The sequence below is a fragment of the Aquarana catesbeiana genome, linkage group LG12 (genome assembly GCF_042186555.1).
Source record: "Aquarana catesbeiana isolate 2022-GZ linkage group LG12, ASM4218655v1, whole genome shotgun sequence".
NCBI lineage: Eukaryota > Metazoa > Chordata > Amphibia > Anura > Ranidae > Aquarana > Aquarana catesbeiana.
Window position 1 is genome coordinate 202,426,414 of NC_133335.1, and position 19,100 is coordinate 202,445,513.

At 43.3% G+C, this 19,100-nt stretch overlaps 1 protein-coding gene across 9 annotated transcripts in view; it reads left to right on the forward strand.

Annotated features, from left to right (window-relative positions):
* EPB41L1 (erythrocyte membrane protein band 4.1 like 1) overlaps positions 1–19,100 on the forward strand; it is a 223,362-nt gene that overhangs the window by 126,243 nt on the left and 78,019 nt on the right. For all 9 annotated transcript variants that reach the window (XM_073606505.1, XM_073606503.1, XM_073606506.1 and 6 more), the window contains exon 3: positions 18,551–18,739. In XM_073606505.1, coding sequence (XP_073462606.1) covers positions 18,575–18,739 — 165 coding nt within the window. In that variant the 5' untranslated portion in view covers positions 18,551–18,574. The remainder of the gene's footprint in view (positions 1–18,550; positions 18,740–19,100) is intronic.

Consider the following 19,100-nt stretch of genomic DNA (forward strand, 5'->3'; position numbering starts at 1 on the left):
CGATGACGTCACTCCTGCATATCCGTGCGGGAGTCACAGAGCTCTGAAGAACGGGGCACGCCAATCCTTCAGAGCGCATGCACCTGTGAAGTCACAGGCTACTGCTCACTAGTATATCTCCTAAAGAGTGCATGTTTAGGAGATATTCATTTAACCGATTCAGATCCGCGCTATAGCCGAATGATGGCTACAGCGTGGACCTACTTTGCTGGGAGGGCGTCAACAGACATCCTCCCGTGCTCGAGCGGCCTGCGCACCCTCTGCAGGGCACGTGCGGGGCACTCTGTGATCAGCTAGTCTATGAGACTCGCTGGATCACAGATCGGAGTAAGGGGTCGATCCCGACCCCTTACCATGTGATCAGCTGATCAGCCAATGACAGCTGATCATGTGATGTAAACAGAGCCGGTAATCGGCTATTTTTTCTCCTCACGCTGTTTGCGTGAGGGGAAAAAAAAAAGCAGATCACCGGAGCCTGTCAGAGGGACATTGGTCCCGATTGTGGAAAGCCTCTGCAGAGTCATCTGTGCCCACCTGTGCCACCTGCCAGTGCCACCTACCAGTGCAAAACAGTGCCGCCTACCAGTGCCCACCAGCACCACCTACCAGTGCCACACATCAGTGCCCACAGTGCCACCTATCAGTCCCCATAGTACCAGCTATCAGTGTTACCAATCAGTGCCTCATCAACAGTGCTGCCCATCAGTGTCACCTACCAGTGCCCATCAGTGCCATCTATCAGTGGTACCTATAAGTGCCCATCAGTGCCATCTTATCAGTGGCCATCAGTACTACCTTATCTGTCCCCATCAGTGCTGCCTTATCTGTGCCTATCAGTGTCGCCTTATCTGTGCCCATCAGTGCCGCCTCATCAGTGCATATCAAAGAAGGAGAAAAATTAACTGTTTGCACAATTTTATAACAAACTATGAAATATGATTTTTTTTTTCAAAATTTTCCGTCTTTTTTTGTTTGTTTAGCAAAAAATAAAAACCCCAGTGGTGATCAAATACCACCAAAAGAAAGCTCTATTTGTGTGAAAAAAAATGATAAAAATTTAATTTGGGTCCAGTGTTGCATGACCGCGCAATTGTCATTCAATTGTCTAGTGACAGCGCTGAAAGCTGAAAATTGGTCTGGGCAGGAGGGGGGTTTAAGTGCCCAGTAAGCAAGTGGTTAACCTACAGGTAAGTTTTATTATAAGCTTACCTGTAGGTAAAAATAAAAATACTCAGTTTACTACCACTTTAAGCAGGCCATACATGGTTTGTTTTTTTCGTTTGACCAGCCACCTGAACGAAAAAAAAAAAAAAAAAATGAACCGATTCCCCCATCCAAAAATTCTATGTGGATGAGGAAATCCTCCCCGCTGTGCTATTGTATTCTGACTGTGGGACTCCCCCCGATGCCAGAATATACTGTTCAGCACTGCAGCAGATTGGCTGCATGTGGTGAATGAGCAAAAATTTACCAACAAGCTGATCAATCAACTTCTCATGAACCGGAATGGCCATAAATGGATCAGAATTCATCCAATTCCTGTGGAACTGACCAAATTTAGATCCATGTATGGCTAGCTTTATCTATACTTCTATATCTATATTTTACACTATTGAGATCTTAGCATACTTTATCACGCATTCTTTTTTTTTTGTTTGTTTCTGTTTTGGGGAAACTAATGTAGGGCTTACCATTGCCTTTCTCAAACTGACTGCTAAGTGGGAGGAGCCTCCTACTGTGATGTATTAAGAAAAGCAATGGCCTCTGAATTTCTTTAGCTTGAGGACTCTTTGAAGATATGCACCAAAATGAAACTGCTATTGCAGGGAATGCCTTTAATTTCATATTAGCTCTGTGTTGACTTCATGAGAAGCAGGGGAAAGATTTCGGGAGCATTCTGTAAAGAAACAGTATGCAGATTGCCTTCAGGTTGGCATGGTTCCAGGAAGCAATTGTACAGTAAAATGGAAAAGTACATTTTAACTTAATTATATAACGCTACAGCATTGTTTAGCAATTGTATGTGTTATATTAATTGTTTAAGAAAGTGTTTCAAAAACTCCAAGCAAAACTACCTCACTTGAGACCCAGGAAGATCGCTACCTCCTGGTTCAGCTTTTGGGGTGCCTGCTTGCAACTCTTTTATGCCCATAGTCCCTGACCATCACTTGTATCATGCCCATAGTCTCTGACCATCTCTTGTATCATGCCCATAGTCTCTGACCATCTCTTGTATCATGCCCATAGTCTCTGACCATCACTTGTATCATGCCCATAGTCTCTGACCATCTCTAGTATCATGCCCATAGTCCCTGACAATCTCTTGTATCATGCCCATAGTCTCTGGCCATCTCTTGTATCATTCCCATAGTCTCTGGCCATCTCTTGTATCATGACCATAGTCTCTGACCATCTCTTGTATCATGCCCATAGTCCCTGACCATCTCTTGTATCATGCCTATAGTCTCTGACCATTTCTTGTGATCATATCCATAGTCTCTGACCATTTCTTGTGATAATGCCCATAGTCTCTGACCATTTCTTGTAATTATGTCCATAGTCTCTGACCATTTCTTGTATCATGTCCATAGAAAGTGTTTCAAAAACTCCAAGCAAAACTACCTCAATTGAGACCCAGGAAGATCACTACCTCCTGGTTCAGCTTTTGAGGTGCCTGCCTGCAACTCTTTTATGCCCATAGTCTCTGACCATCTCTTGTATCATGCCCATAGTCTCTGACCATCTCTTGTATCATGCCCATAGTCTCTGACCATCTCTTGTATCATGCCCATAGTCCCTGACCATCTCTTGTTTCATGCCCATAGTCCCTGACCATCTCTTGTGATCGTGCCCATAGTCTCTGACCATTTCTTGTGATCATGTCCATAGTCTCTGATCATCTCTTGTATCATGACCATAGTCTCTGACCATTTCTTGTATCATGACCATAGTCTCTGACCATCTCTTGTATCATGTCCTTGTCTCTGACCATCTCTTGTATCATACCCATAGTCTCTGACCATCTCTTGTATCATGCCCATAGTCTTTGACCATCTCTTGTATCATGCCCACAGTCTCTGACATCTCTTGTATCATGCCTATAGTCTCTGACCATCTCTTGTATCATGCCCATAGTCCCTGACCATCTCTTGTATCATGCCCATAGTCCCTGACCATCTCTTGTATCATGTCCATAGTCCCTGACCATCTCTTGTATCATGTCCATAGTCCCTGACCATCTCTTGTATCATGTCCATAGTCTCTGACCATCTCTTGTATCATGCCCATAGTCTTTGACCATCTCTTGTATCATGCCCACAGTCTGACAACTCTTGTATCATGCCTATAGTCTCTGACCATTTCTTGTGATCATGCCCATAGTCTCTGACCATTTCTTGTGATAATGCCCATACTCTCTGACCATATCTTGTAATCATGTCCATAGTCTCTGATCATTTCTTGTATCATGTCCATAGTCTCTGACCATTTCTTGTATCATGTCCATAGAAAGTGTTTCAAAAACTCCAAGCAAAACTACCTCACTTGAGACCCAGGAAGATCACTACCTCCTGGTTCAGCTTTTGGGGTGCCTGCCTGCAACTCTTTTATGCCGATAGTCTCTGACCATCTCTTGTATCATGACCATAGTCTCTGACCATCTCTTGTATCATGCCCATAGTCTCTGACCATCTCTTGTATCATGCCCATAGTCTCTGACCATTTCTTGTATCATGCCCATAGTCTCTGACCATCTCTTGTATCATGCCCATAGTCTCTGACCATTTCTTGTATCATGCCCATAGTCTCTGACCATCTCTTGTATCATGCCCATAGTCCCTGACCATCTCTTGTTTCATGCCCATAGTCCCTGACCATCTCTTATATCATGTCCATAGTCCCTGACCATCTCTTGTTTCATGCCTATTGTCCCTGAACATCTCTTATATCATGTCCATAGTCCCTGACCATCTCTTGTTTCATGCCCATAGTCCCTGACCATCTCTTATATCATGTCCATAGTCTCTGACCATCTCTTGTATCATGCCCATAGTCTCTGACCATCTCTTGTATCATGCCCATCGTCTTTGACCATCTCTTGTATCATGCCCACAGTCTCTGACATCTCTTGTATCATGCCTATAGTCTCTGACCATTTCTTGTGATCGTGCCCATAGTCTCTGGCAATTTCTTGTGATAATGCCCATAGTCTCTGACCATTTCTTGTGATCATGTCCATAGTCTCTGATCATCTCTTGTATCATGTCCATAGTCTCTGACCATTTCTTGTATCATGTCCATAGTCTCTGACCATCTCTTGTATCATGACCATAGTCTCTGACCATTTCTTGTATCATGACCATAGTCTCTGACCATCTCTTCTATCATGTCCTTAGTCTCTGACCATCTCTTGTATCATGCCCATAGTCTCTGACCATCTCTTGTATCATGCCCATAGTCTTTGACCATCTCTTGTATCATGCCCACAGTCTCTGACATCTCTTGTATCATGCCTATAGTCTCTGACCATCTCTTGTATCATGCGCATAGTCCCTGACCATCTCTTGTATCATGTCCATAGTCTCTGACCATTTCTTGTATCATGTCCATAGTCTCTGACCATCTCTTGTATCATGACCATAGTCTCTGACCATTTCTTGTATCATGACCATAGTCTCTGACCATCTTTTGTATCATGTCCTTAGTCTCTGACATCTCTTGTATCATGCCCATAGTCTCTGATCATCTCGTGTATCATGCCTATAGTCTTTGATCATCTCTTGTAGCATGCCCATAGTCTCTGACCATTTCTTCTTTCCTGTCCATAATCTGACTCTTTCTTGTATCATGTCAGCAGTCTCTAACCATCTCTTGTATCATGCCCATAATCTCCGACCATCTCTTGTATCATGTCTGCAGTTTCTAACCATCTTTTGTATCATGCCCGCAGTCTCTGACCATTTCTTGCTTCATGCCCACAGTCTGTCTCTGATCATCTCCTGCTTCATGTCCACAGTCTCTGACCGTCTCTTGTATTATGTCAGCAGTCTCTTGCTATCACTTGTATCATGTCAGCAGTCTCCGACCATCTCTTGTATCATGTCTGCAGTCTTTAACCATCTTTTGTATCATGCCCACAGTCTCTGATCATTTCCTGCTTCATGTCTGCAGTCTCTGACCATCTCTTGCATTATGTCAGCAGTCTCTGACCATCTCTTGTATCATGTCAGAAGTCTCTAACCATCTCTTGTATCATGTCTGCATTCTCTGACCATGTCTGGTATCATGTCTGCAGTCTCTGACCATCTCTTGTAACATGCCCTGTTGTGTGTCTGCTGTCTTTGAGAGTAAACATTCAATTTAATGCGCAGCCTTTTGGTGATGCTGGGGCTGCAATTGAGGCCCCCCATATCAAGAGAGTTGACACCACTACTCTATACCATGGGCCTGTATTTTATGAAGGGGCAATAAAATACAGTAAGGAGTAATACTGCGGAGTATATGCATAAGGAATCCTCTTTCCACTATAAATAGGCCCCTTAGAAGCAGTTTATACATTTATTCAGGGGAATGTCTGCATGACATTACCATTATGATTATGCAATCCAAAATTTCCCTTGCAGTTCAGCACTGTATTGCACTGGATACAGAGCTAACCTTTTTATAGGAAACATGATATGACAATCTGGTGAGCAGTAAAATGAATGTCTTACAAATCCGACAGAATACTTTGGTAAATACTGAACCACAGCAGAGCAGAATACTTAACCCGTTCATGTTATAATTCTCAACAATTGTCTGCACAATACCAGCAAGGAAATTCTATTTCAATTATTTAATATAACTGTTTCATGCACTCAATTTCATATAATTAACATTGTATGTAATGTTTATTGTTTGTGCAAAATACTTGCGCTATAATTGATTCTTTTATTGCTATCCAATTAATCTTAAACAAAGTTGGGAGGCTCTGTTGATTAAAAATTTAAAAAATGCAGTGATTAGTTAACGGAGAATTCCAGCCTAATGCCCCGTACACACGATCGGATTTTCCGACAACAAAACCGTGGATTTTTTTCCGAAGGATGTTGGCTCCAACTTGTCTTGCATACACACGGTCACACAAATGTTGGCCAACAATTACTAACGTGGGAACGTGGTGACGTACAAGACATACGACGAGCCGAGAAAAAGGAAGTTCAATAGCCAGTGCGGCTCCTTCTGCTTGATTCCGAGCATGCGCAAACTTTTGTGCGTCGGACTTGTGTACACACGATCGGAAATTCCGACAACACAGTTTTGTTGACGGAAAGTTTGAGAACCTGCTAGCCAACATTTGTTGGCGGAAAGTCCGACAACAAATGTTCGATGGAGCATACACACGGTCGGACTTTCAGCCAACAATCTCACATCCAACATTTGTTGTTGGAAAATTCGATCGTGTGTGCGGGGCATTACACTAACTAGTCTTAAAAAATGTTCCCTCTTACCTCCTGCTACCTATACTGCCTAACCTGTATAAAAAAGATTTGTTTACTTACCTATTTTTAGTTCACTTCTGTCCGGTCAGGTGATCTGAAGCTCTGAATCCCATGTCAGTCAGAGGCAGCTGCAGGGAAGAGGAAGGAGTGTCGACAGCGGACACATTGTGTGCTGCTCCCAATCAGACATCTTTGTAGGTACAGGTGTAAGTGTTCATACTCACACTGTGAGAGTTTGGGGACATGCACCCACACAAATGTCAAATTGGGAGCAGTGGCTGTGTCCATGTAGCTGCTTTGTCCCAACTGACATCAATGGAACCGCCTGCACAGGGATGCATGAAACAACTGTGCTGTAGTATGCCCTGTAAAAAAGGCCTAAAGCCAGTCATACATGTATGGGCACTGAAGTTGTACAGAAGTTAATCTAACAATTGACTTCTGTATAACTACCCTGTCATTTTTTCACTACTCGATCAGTGCTGCAGGCTAAGGTTAAGGGCTATTCAATGTATTCTCATGGTGGGAAAGTCTTCATGCTGTCAGAATACAATAGCTCAGTGGGAGATTCCCTCATCCCAAACAAAACCAAAGGAAAAACCCAGCTTAACTTATCAACCAGCCTGCAATCACAGAATATTCCCAGCTTAACTTACCAACCAGCCTGCAATCACAGAATATTCCCAGCTCAACTTACCATACCAGCCTGCAACCAAAGGAAATTCACAACTCAACTTTCCAATCACCTGCAACCAAAGAAAATTCCCAGCTGAACTTACCAACCAGCCTGCAATCACAGAATATTCCCAGTTCAACATGCCATACCAGCCTGCAACCAAAGAAAAATTCCCAGCTCAACTTACTATCCAGCCTGCAACCAAAGAAAATTCTCAGCTCAACTTACTAACCAGCCTGCAATGAAAGAAAATTCCCAGCTGAGCTTACCAACCAGCCTGCAACCAAAGAAAATTCCCAGCTCAACTTTCCAATCAGCCTGCGACCAAAGAAAGTTCCCAGCTCAACTTTCCAACCAGCCTGCAATCAAAGAAAATGCCCAGCTCAACTTTCCAACCAGCCTGCAACCAAAGACAATTCCCAGCTCAATTTACCAACCAGCCTGCAATGAAAGAAAATTCCCAGCTCAACTTACCAACCAGCCTACAACCAGAGAAAATTCCCAGCTCAACTTACCAACCAGCCTGCAACCAAATAAATTTCCCAGCTCAACCTTCCAACCAGCCTGCAACCAAATAAAATTCCCAGCTCAACTTACCAACCAGCCTGCAACCAAAGAAAATTCCCAGCTCAACTTACCAACCAGCCTGCAACCAAAGAAAATTCTTAGGTCAACTTACCAACCAGCCTACATCAAGTGTGTGGATGGAAGAGTCAAGTCAGTTTTTTTTCATTCAACCCACTGGATGAATGAATGAAGAACACTGAGCAACCTATAGGCTGCTTTAGTCTTAGGCTGAAATTCTACTTTAAAGCTGAACTTCAGGATAAGCAAATAGAGTCAAGTGCACTCTTACTTGAATCTTGGCATGTTTTAGACATTTCTTTCAGATCTGTGCAGTAATCAAGTGTGAAACTGCAACTGCACAGAAGCTTCCTGTAATAAAGACCAGTCACTGCTGCTCTTTCTCCTTGTGCAGGGTGACTAGTCTTGTATCCGCCCCTTCCTGTAGTTTTCTTCAGGCAGACTGTAGTGATTGGACCTCCTACAGTTCTTCTCTCTGCATAGGCTACGCACAGCACAGAGATGATGTCACTGCTACTTTTACATGGTAATATCTGTATTTGCAAACATTTTTTGGGAACACAAAGTGGATTAATAACTTCTGCGTCTATTGAGGAATATATTTGAATGGGAGTTTTTTTGTGCTTGAATTTCAGCTTTAAGTAGTTTGATGAAGTCATTTGTATCAGTGAAATATCTAATACAATGCTATTCAGTATAGCCCAAGCATGCGTTGAATGGGTATAAAGCTCTAAAGGACATCTTACATGTTATAGCCCTCTCCTCTTCTGGGAATGTTTAAATACTGTCTGTGCTGATCCAGCATCTCTCCCCTCACATCCCTACATAACCTTTTATGCAGTTGCTGAGGGAGGAATGAAGGGGAATACTACAGAGTGTTACTTGAGTGACAGCTGTCAGTCTGCTAGGGCTGCTCACATCATATCCAAGATGGAAGCACCCAGCAGAAGTCTCTGGCTTTTGGATGTCTAAACAAGGGAGGTTTTTACAGACAAATAGGGGTTGATTTATTAAAGGAAAATAGACTGTGCACTTTGCAAAGTGCGGTTGAACCCTGCAAGTGAAGTTGCTCCAGATCTTTTAAGTGGTCCTAATATTTAAGTTCACACTCCTCATTTGAAATAAGCAAACCTCTGAAAAGCTTGATCAGTGGTTGGAGATGAACCATTAAAAATTTGTGAACCTCCGAAATTCTGAATTTCCATGCCCATAAGTTAGGCCCCTTTCACACGGGGCGGATCCGCTAGCTGGACTCTGCTAGCTCAGTGGGGGATCGCTCTGTTGATCCCCACTGAACAGGCGGATGACAGGTCCATCTCCGCTCACTGTGCAGGGACGGACCTGCCAGAGCCCCGCTGTTCTCTATGGGGAGATCAGATGAAAACGGACAGCCTGTCCATTTTCCACCGATCCGCTGGAGGAATGGCGAACGTATCACCATCTGTCTGTTTTGGGCGGCTCTAGTCAGATCGGATGGCAGGTGGGTGTCAGCGGACACATCTCCGCTGACATCTGCCTGCCTATAGAAATCAATGGGTGGCCCGCTGGGATCCGCCTGAAAAACGGACAGGGGGATCCGAGCAGGTCGATCATGTGAAAGGGGCCTAAATCTGAACCAGGCTCCAAAAAAGTTACAGAGCAGCAAATGATGCAAAACTGTGCAGAATGGTTTGGGAAGCTCCTGGCAGCCCTACCTAATGAGACCATAAATTATTTTAAAAATTCTTCCAGGGATAAAAAGATAATAGAATGGGTTCTGGTGGCACTGACAGCCAACTAAGGGTGCATATGCAACATCAGAAGCAGAAACGGCCTTTGGAGCACCCTTGGGTCCCTTCCACACAGAAGCTTTTTTGGGAATCCAAACTCCTAAAAATAACACTGAAATTTGGATTTGGTTTGGGAAATCATCGTTTATAAAATGAAAGGGGATTGTAAACCTTCGTGTTTTTTCACCTTAATGCATCTTTTGCATTAAGGTGAAAAAACACCTGTCAGTGACCAGCTCCCCCATTTTACTTACCTGAACCCTCGAACTTGACCCAGCGGGGACACGCTGTCTCTCTGCCCGGGGTCCTCGGCTCTTGATTGGATAGATTGATAGCAGCACAGCCATTGGCTCCCGCTGCTGTCAATCAAATCCAATGACGCGAGCGGTGGGGGGCGGGGCCGAGTCCTGCATTCAGCCTCTATGGACACCAAATACTGTAACCCCCTCGGGGACGCGCTTCTCAGAGGGGGTTATCAGATGTGGGGAGGAGCCGCCGGGGACCCCAGAAGAGCAGGTTCGGGGCCACTCTGTGCAAAACGAGCTGCACAGTGGAGGTAAGTATGATATGTTTGTTTTTTCAGTTTTTTTAAATTTACCTTTACAATCACTTTAAGTCCCAATCTAATCTCATCCGAATTTCAGGATCAACTCTCAAATCAACAGAATACTTATTAAATCCCCTAATTTTGAATGAAAGGTATCCCTTTCTTCCCTTTAAATAAAAAAAGCTTCAACCAAGATCCTTACTGTGATATAAAGCCTACGTCAGGTCATGTTATCTGGCTGCCAGAGCATTGTGAGTGTTTATAAGCATTAGGCCCCTTTCACACAGGGCAGATTCTGTTCTGATCAGCTCACAGATCCCCTGCTCACCAGAGCAGAGCGGGCGGATGACAGGTCCGTGACAAAGCTGCTCTGCTCTATGGGCGGCTGTGAGTAAACAGACTCCACTGTCTACTTACACCTGACTACCCTCCGATCCACCTAAATGCATGAGGACGGGTCCTCTTCCATTTTGTTTGGTGGAGCGGATCAGACGCAGAGTAGGCGGTGTAAATGGATGCAAGTCCATAGCAATGCATGGACCTTCCGATCAGGACCGACTGAAAAACTGACAGGTGAACCTGATCAGATTACCTGTATGAAAGGGGCCTAACAGATTGCAGTGAGCCTAATGTTTCCAATTAAACAAACCCTGTATGGTATGGTTGTGCTGGGAAATGAGAATCAGCAAAGCAAAAATAAGTATCTAATGAGCAAACATGGCCGCACCCTTGTACGTGAATAGTTACACATAAACTAGGATTTTTAAATGTTAACATGCGGTCAGAAGATGATTTACTTTAAGCTGATCTCTTTTACATATATATCTAAAAAATTCAAAATACTAGTTCCTTTTAAAGCAACAAAAGCAAATCTGTCCTTTTCATGTCATTTTTTTTAATCTCCAAGACCTCTGAAGGATTGTGTAATGCCACATTCAGTAGAGTATCCACATCTACTTCTTAATTACTTCGTTTGAACTTAATGCAAAAGGCAATTAGAGCAGACTAACCAAGTAGGACACCTCCTGCTACTCCACCAATCCAGCTCCCTAAAACTCAAAAAAGGCTAACAGAAGCCATGACTTATGCCGTGTACACACGACCGGACTTTTCGACCGGACTGGTCCGATGGAACGAATCCGTCGGACAATCCGACCCGTATGTGGGCTTCATCAGACCTTCAGCAGACTTTTTCTGTCGAAAATCAGACGGACTTTAGATTTAGAACATGTTTCAAATCTTTCCGACGGACTCTAGTCCGGTCGAAAAATCCATATCTGTATGCTAGTCCGACGGACAAAAAAGGACACAAGGGCAGCTATTGGCTACTGGCTATGAACTTCCTTATTCTAGTCCCTTCATACGTCATCACGTTCAAACCAACGGACTTTCAAACTGACTTTAGTCCGTTCATGTGTGGGCAAGTCCGGTTGTCCGAAAGTCCATCGTAACCCTGTCGAAAGTCCGTCGGAAAAACCGTCGGACCTTTGATGCTGAAAAGTTTGCCCATGTGTACGCAGAGTTACTTTCACTGCAGAGGCTTCAGCTCTGTGATGCCACAAGTCAGTCATGTGACCAAATAGCTGGGGGCATTTTGTCAGACGATATCTGCTAAAGGGGAAGATCAATCAATCTTTGCGTACAGCAGAGTACACATGAGCATGTTTCTAGACCTTTGGTCATCTGACAAGACACTGTGAGCCATTTTTACACCAGGTTTTAACTGTTGCACTGCGGCAACATGCAAACATGTGTGGTAGGCACGTTGGTGCACTGTGGAGCAATTCATTCTTATGAGCATGCCAACCCACCTTGCCAACATACCTGCCTGTACAAAGCATAGTATAGTTTTTGGGAAAGAATCGGGATAACCCACCGAATCCAATGTAATACAGTGCCTTAAAAAAGTGCTTGAAATTGAAGTCCTTGAAATTTTCCATATTTTGTCATGTTGCAACCAAAAACGTAAATGTATTTTATTGGGATTATTTATTTTTTTACAAATAAATATGTGAAAAGTGTGGCGTGCATTTGTATTCGACCCCCCTGAGTCAATACAACCATCTTTCTAGGGTTGCACCAAGTAGTATCAGTGCTGATGCCAAGCATTTGCACAAGTATCGGTACTCATACAAATTCTCTGATGCTTGATCCGACACCTGTTGTATCGGATCAGGCATCCTCAAGCTCAGCAGGGGGGTGGGCAGCCTTACAGGTGATCGGTGCAGCAATGAGGGCAGTTACAAGCCCCGATTTACCTGTATAGCTTTTTTGACAGCCGCATCTCCTCCTCTCCCTCCCGTGTCAGGTGCTTTATTGAAAGCTATACAGGGAGATCGGTGCATTTAACAGCCCCCAACGCGACACTGATCACCGACCCGGACTGTCCCCCTGTGTCCTCCTCCGGGTCCTACTCCCTCTCTCCGGGTCCCCTGTGTACTCCTCCGGTTCCCCCCTCGTCCCTGACCTGTCAGGATGGAGAGTGGAGGAAGGAGTCGATAAATGTCATTTACTGGCTCCTTTCTTTTCTGAATGCACAGAGTCAGTGATCACTGACTCTGTTCATTCATAACTGAGTATCGTAATCTGTGTTTATGATGCTTCAGTTTATGAAAGGAGAGGAGCCTCTGTCTCTTGTCCATTCATCTTCAGTGCAGCTGAGGCTCCAGAGAAAGGGACTGGGGAATCTGTGTCCTTAGTCTCTTTTCCTGTCTCAAAAGGAAGATGTAAGGGGTCAGTTTAGAGTCCTGATATCTCAACAAAGCCCCCAAACCCCCCACCCCCCCAACAGGGCTGATACAAAAAAAAAAGAAAAAGAATTGCAATAAATACATTTTTAAAGGTTGAATTGTAAAAATAATAAAGTAAAGTAAAAAAAAAAAAACAACACTGACTGCATCCACCCCCCCCCCACAAAAAAAAGAAAGCATCGTAAAAAAAGTAACAAAAATATATAAATTGTAGAAAAATAATTAAAAAAAAAAAAACGCCTCATCAGTGCCACCTATCAGTGCTGCGTATTATTGCCACTGTCACACAACATTAAAAAAAAGTATCGGTAATTGGTATCGCTGAGTACAATGGAACCTCGGATTGCGAGTTAACGAGCATTTCACAATGCGAGCAATTATTTTTTAAAAAATCCTGACTCGGTTTGCGAGTGTTGTCTCGCTAAACGAGGAGGATTCAAGCCTCTGCGGTGCGCAGTACCGCATTTGGCCAGAGCTACAGGGGCGCCGGTGACACTCGGAGCTGTTCAGGGCTGTTTGGAAATAATCAGAAACACTTGGAAATACTCCATTCCCGAGTGTTTCCGAACCTTTCAGCGGGTTTCCGAATGCAGCTGAGCGGTCTCTAAATATTTCCGAGTCTCTCTGGGGCCCCTCCACCTCTGAGCACATGCAGTATTGCATGCAATAGACGTCAATGTGGAAAGAATTATCTACGTTTCCATTGACTTCTATGGGGAAACTCACTTTGATATGCGAGTGCTTTGTATTACAAGCATTGTCCTGGAACAGATTATGCTCGTAATCCAAGGTTCCACTGTACTTAAAAAAAAGTATCGGTACTTGTACTCGCTCTTTAAGTGGTATTGGTGCAACCCTACATCTTTCGCTGCAAGTCTTTTTGGGTATGTCTCTACCAGCTTTGCACATCTAGAGAGTGAAATTTTTGTCCATCCTTTGAAAAGTAGCTCAAGCTCTGTCAGACTGGACGAAGAGCATCTGTGAACAGCAATTTTCAAGTCTTGTCACAGATTCTCAATTGAATTTAGGTCTGGACTTTGACTGGACCACACATGAATATGCTTTGATCTAAACCATTCCATTGTAGCTATGGCTGTATGTTTAAGGTTGTTGTCCTGCTGGAAGGTGAACATCCGCCCCAGTCTCAAGTCTTTTGCAGATTGCAGGTTTTCTTCTAAGATTGCCCTGTATTTGGTTCCATCCATCTTCCCATCAACTCTGACCAGCTTCCCTGCTGAGGAAAAGCATCACACAACATGATGCTGCCACCACCATGTTTCACGGTGGGGGTGGTGTGTTCAGGGTGATGTGCAATGCTGGTTTTCCACCACACAGCATTTTGCTTTTAGGCCAAAAAGTTCAATTTTGGTCTCATCTGACCAGGGCACCTTCTTCCACATGTTTGCTGTGTTCCTCACATGGCTTCTCGCAAACTGCAAACAGGACTTCTTATGACTTTCTTTCAACAATGGCTTTCTTCTTGCCACTCTTCCATAAAGGCCAGATTTGTGAAGTGCACGACTAATAGTTGTTCAGTGGACAGATTCTCCCACCTGAGCTGTGGATCTCTGCAGCTCCTCCAGAGTTACCATCTTGGCTGCTTCTCTGATTCATGGTTTCTTTGCCCGGCCTGTCAGTTTAGGTAGACCGCCATGTCTTGGTAGGTTTGTAGTTGTGTGATACTCTCTTTTTAGATGATAAATTGAACAGTGCTCCATGAGATGTTCAAAGCTAGGCATATTTTTTTATAACCTAACCCTGCTTTAAACTTCTCCACAACTTTATTCCTGACCTGTCTGGTGTGTTCCTTGGCCTTCATGATGTTGTTTGTTCATTAAGGTTCTCTAACAAAACTCTGAGGGCTTTACAAAACAGCTATATTTATACTGAGATGAAACTACACACAGGTGGACTCTATTTACTAATTAGGTGACTTCAGAAGGCAATTGGTTCCACTAGATTTTAGTTAGGGGTATCAGAGTAAACGGGGCTGAATACAAAATGCACGCCACATTTTTTTTAGATATTTATTTGCAAAAATAATTGAAAACCATTTAATTTCCCTTCCACTTCACAACTATGTGCCACTTTGTGTTAGTCTATCACATAAAAACCCAATAAATAACATTTAAGATTTTGGTTGTAACATAACAAAATGTGGAAAATTTCAAGGGGTATGAATACTTTTTCAAGGCACTGTATACCAGTATCAAAATCTCAGGAAACCCACGATTAAAGTGGATTTTTAAAGTGGGTGGTCTCTCAGAAAAAAGATCACAAACAACTTATAAAATCAATTATTTTTGTTCCATAGAAATCTTAAAACAAATAGGATATACCGGGCCCTTTTCTGAAACGTAAGACACACTTTGGAACCTAGTCCCGTACAGGACATCAACCGCTCAATATATGATACTATTTTGAACAGTCTTTCTCAACCTTTTTACCCCAGAGGAACCCTTAAAATAATTGTCACGTCTCAGGGAACCCTTGCTAAAAAAAATATTTATTGGTGGTCAGTGGGACAAATGTCCTTTACATTGGTGGCCAGTGGAAAGAATGCCCCTCTTAAAGTGGTGGTCAGAACGCCACTATTACAGACAGCTAAAAACATCACTGGGTTCATACAGCTGGCTCTGCAGATACCATCACAATAGGTCAATCAGCCACAACTCAAGGAACCCCTTGAGGAACCCTTGCTTGGAATAGCTGATTTAGAACAACACTGCTCATTTAAAACATTAATGCCCTGTACAAATGATAGGATTTTACGACAACAAAATCCATGTTTTTTTTCCGACGGATGTTGGCTCAAACTTGTCTTGCATTCACACGGTCACACAAATCTTGTTGAAAATTCGAAACGTCAAGAACGCGGTGACGTACAACACGTACGACGAGCCGAGAAAAATGATGTTCAATAGCCAGTGCGGCTCTTCTGCTTGACACCGAGCATGCGTGGAACTTTGTGCGTCGGAATTGTGCACACACGATCGGAATTTATGACAACGGATTTTGTTGTCGGAAAATTTGAGATCCAGATCTCAAATTTTGTGTGACGGAAATTCCGATGGAAATGTCCGATGGAGCCTACACACGGTTGGAATTTCCGACAACAAGCTCCTATCAAACATTTTCCGTCGGAAAATCCTATCGTGTGTACGGGGCATTAGAGTAAGGCGCCAAATCTGTGGTTGTCTCACCTTGGTTCATAAAGTCTTGAGGAAAACACAAATACTGCATAAAATAATTCCCAATGCATTTCACCCAAAAAGGGGCTTCTTCAGGGAAAAGGTTTTTTTTTGCTCTGACAAATCCTCATGCATCAGGATTACGCCCAACCATGCATAAGTCACATAAAATGCAATGCGTTAACCAGACCACAAATAGGCTATCAAAGTGCAGCACAGACATCTGGATAAAAAAAAAAAAACAGAAAAGGCATATACAGATGAGGCACATTTGACATCTCTGTCAGATCAGCCTTTCTCAACTTTTTCAACATAGAGGAACCCTTAAAATAAGTTGCTGGTTTCAGGGAACCCCCTGCTAAAAATTACTATATCTACAACTCATGATAAATTGGTGTAATAGTCAGTGGGAAGAAAGTGCCATACAGATAGCTAAAAAGCTCATTGGTGTAAGTGCAAATTTATCTTGGAGGCAGAAATTGCCCACTGCTCAAGGAACCCCTATCAACCTCTGGAGGAAAGCTAGGGTTCTATGGAACCCTGGTTGAGAAACCCCATGTAAGATCAAGCCAAACATCCATGAAAACATTTGGTCACAAATCAGGCCAAATGGTGCCTACCCTCCCTATGTAAACCCAAAAATGTACTGTACGGTCCTTGCTCAATAGTTACAGATCTGCAGGGCCTCACCCCACAAAACACCATTAAGGGGGTGCCATTCGCCATTCTTGGCTGGTGGCAAAAAACGACCTTGCGTTGAATTACAACAAATAGTTCACACACCTTTTTCTGGTATGCGTTGGAGCCCCAACAGTGGTATTTCATGCCATCTGTTGGTGTTTTTGATTTTCGGGTGAAGGAATGAGAAGCATAGCAGGAATGTCATATGTTTAGAAATATGGTTTTGGGTAATATATAGTCTTCTCAATATTTGAAAGCGATCAGCTTAGAACTATGCGGAGCGATGAGGGTTAATCTTGGTGTGGTGACGCAAACCTCTCTTTTCCCCAGCTGTGGCAGCATTACATTTACAGGAGATCTGCAAGGATTTATTTTATTAGACTGTTGTCACAGTAATTCCTCTCCCCCTTCGCAACAGCCTCAACACTGGTCTGATCGGCGTTCTGTTATTACAAATGTTCATACACTCTCTGTAAGCTGCCTAGAAGTCCATATTCATCTTACGCCAGGAAAACAGAGAGGCAAAGGTGTAGTAAGCCAAGACCTGGAAAAAAAAAAGCAAAGAAAGGAGAGAAAAGGGAAGAAGGGGGCTGGGGCGCCTGATAAGAAGGAGAGAAGTGAATGGAAAAATGGTGGGTATTGTGAGATGATGGAGTTCAGAGGAGCCTGAGACACACAACAGCTAAAACAGGAGATAACAATTCGAGGGTGGGGGAAGCAGAAAGAGCTAATACAACAAGAAAGGGTGGTACACGGGCTGAGAGACTGTTCTCTCTCTCTATATATATAGGAGGTGTCAGGCCTAACAGCCTATGATGCTTTAACTGCAGCATGCATTAATCAGGCCTTGAAAGGGAGGGGGTCCTCTCCCTTCACACCCCCAGCCAGCCAAGCAGAGACATCTGTGTGGGTGTAGAGAGATTTTTTTTTCTCTGCAAACTGGGGGTATGAGACAGCATAGGACAAACTCAGAGCATGAGAATTAGGACATTTCCTCCCAAATCCATCCTCTAGGGATAACCTGCTACTAAGGATGCTCACATGACGTCATCTAAGTAGTCCTTAAGGACCTGCTTTGAAAAGCTTTCAGGGATGAGTCATTCTGATTGCAAAAGACCGGCATATGCATCTACAATGTTGGATTTTTATGCAATGTCCAGAGAAGTGCTAACTGTGGAATATTAATACAGGATGCTGGGCCTAGAACATATCATCACTGATATCTTGACCAGCTGGGGTATTCGTGAACCAGGACTTCTCTTGCTTACAAGGTAGGGCATGAGGGGTTAGCCTATTTTAGGCGAAATGGTTAAACTGCTTCACACACAAGGGGAAAAACCCCTACGAACCATAACAAGCACTACTGATCCTTGCAGATTGCTTCATCACTGCTTGTGAATATTGGCTTTCCATAGGTTACTGAACTTGATCCCTTGGACAGTATCTGACAGTTGAAGGTTTTAAATGGTTTTCCATTACGTCAGAGCAGACTCCGCTGACTTCTTATAAGATCGTTTGTTCACTGCATTGTACATTATAAGGACTAGATCAGACTGGGCTTGACTCCAATAGTTATGTTCTGAATATCTTCTCAAATAATTAGGGCATGATCAGGCAGTTTTGAGCTTGGGTATTATGTCAAGTAAACTCCCAGCTGTAACCTGGACCTGAAGATGTCATTCGTTTTATACGGTGACCAATGATATGACATTATAACAAGTTTTGACAGCGAAGGCTTACTACATGATGTCCACTGATAAGAATGTATATGTCTGGAAATGATTAGGCAATGCTATTTTGTTTCTTTTAAGAATGACGCAGCACTGAACTCAAATTATATCATTGATAAGTTTACCATCTGTTTTCTTTCAGCCTACACAAGCCTGAGGAGTTATAATGACCACGGAGGTGGGCTCTGACACTGAACTTACTCCCGGGCATGACGGGCCTGCTCAGGATGGGGTACATAATCCTGCTTTGCTCCCACATGATACCCCGCAAACGCCAGCAAATAGCGTAGACAGGCCGGGAGCCAGCGACAGCTCGCGAAGATCCGCAGAAGTGAGTATAAACGAGTTCTGCTGAAAGATGATACCCATGGCATGATACAATTTATTGGATATTACTTGATAAGATCATTATATATTACACAGGTTATTAATAGAAGTGTTATGAGCTATATATATAAATGTACAGAGTTATTAAAGGTTTATATTTACAGATGCTGGATTCAGGGGCATAACCCATGGCTATCATTTTGGCCTTGCGTTTTCCCCGATGCTTATGTTTTTCCTGCAAAGGGATATAAATGAACAATACTGCAGTGTCAGATGCTGCAGTATGCTTTCTTCATTGCTCTGGGCACTCTGTGGCTGTGCCAAGTGCTTGTGTGTACTATACTATCTCGCCTAAATGTTTAATA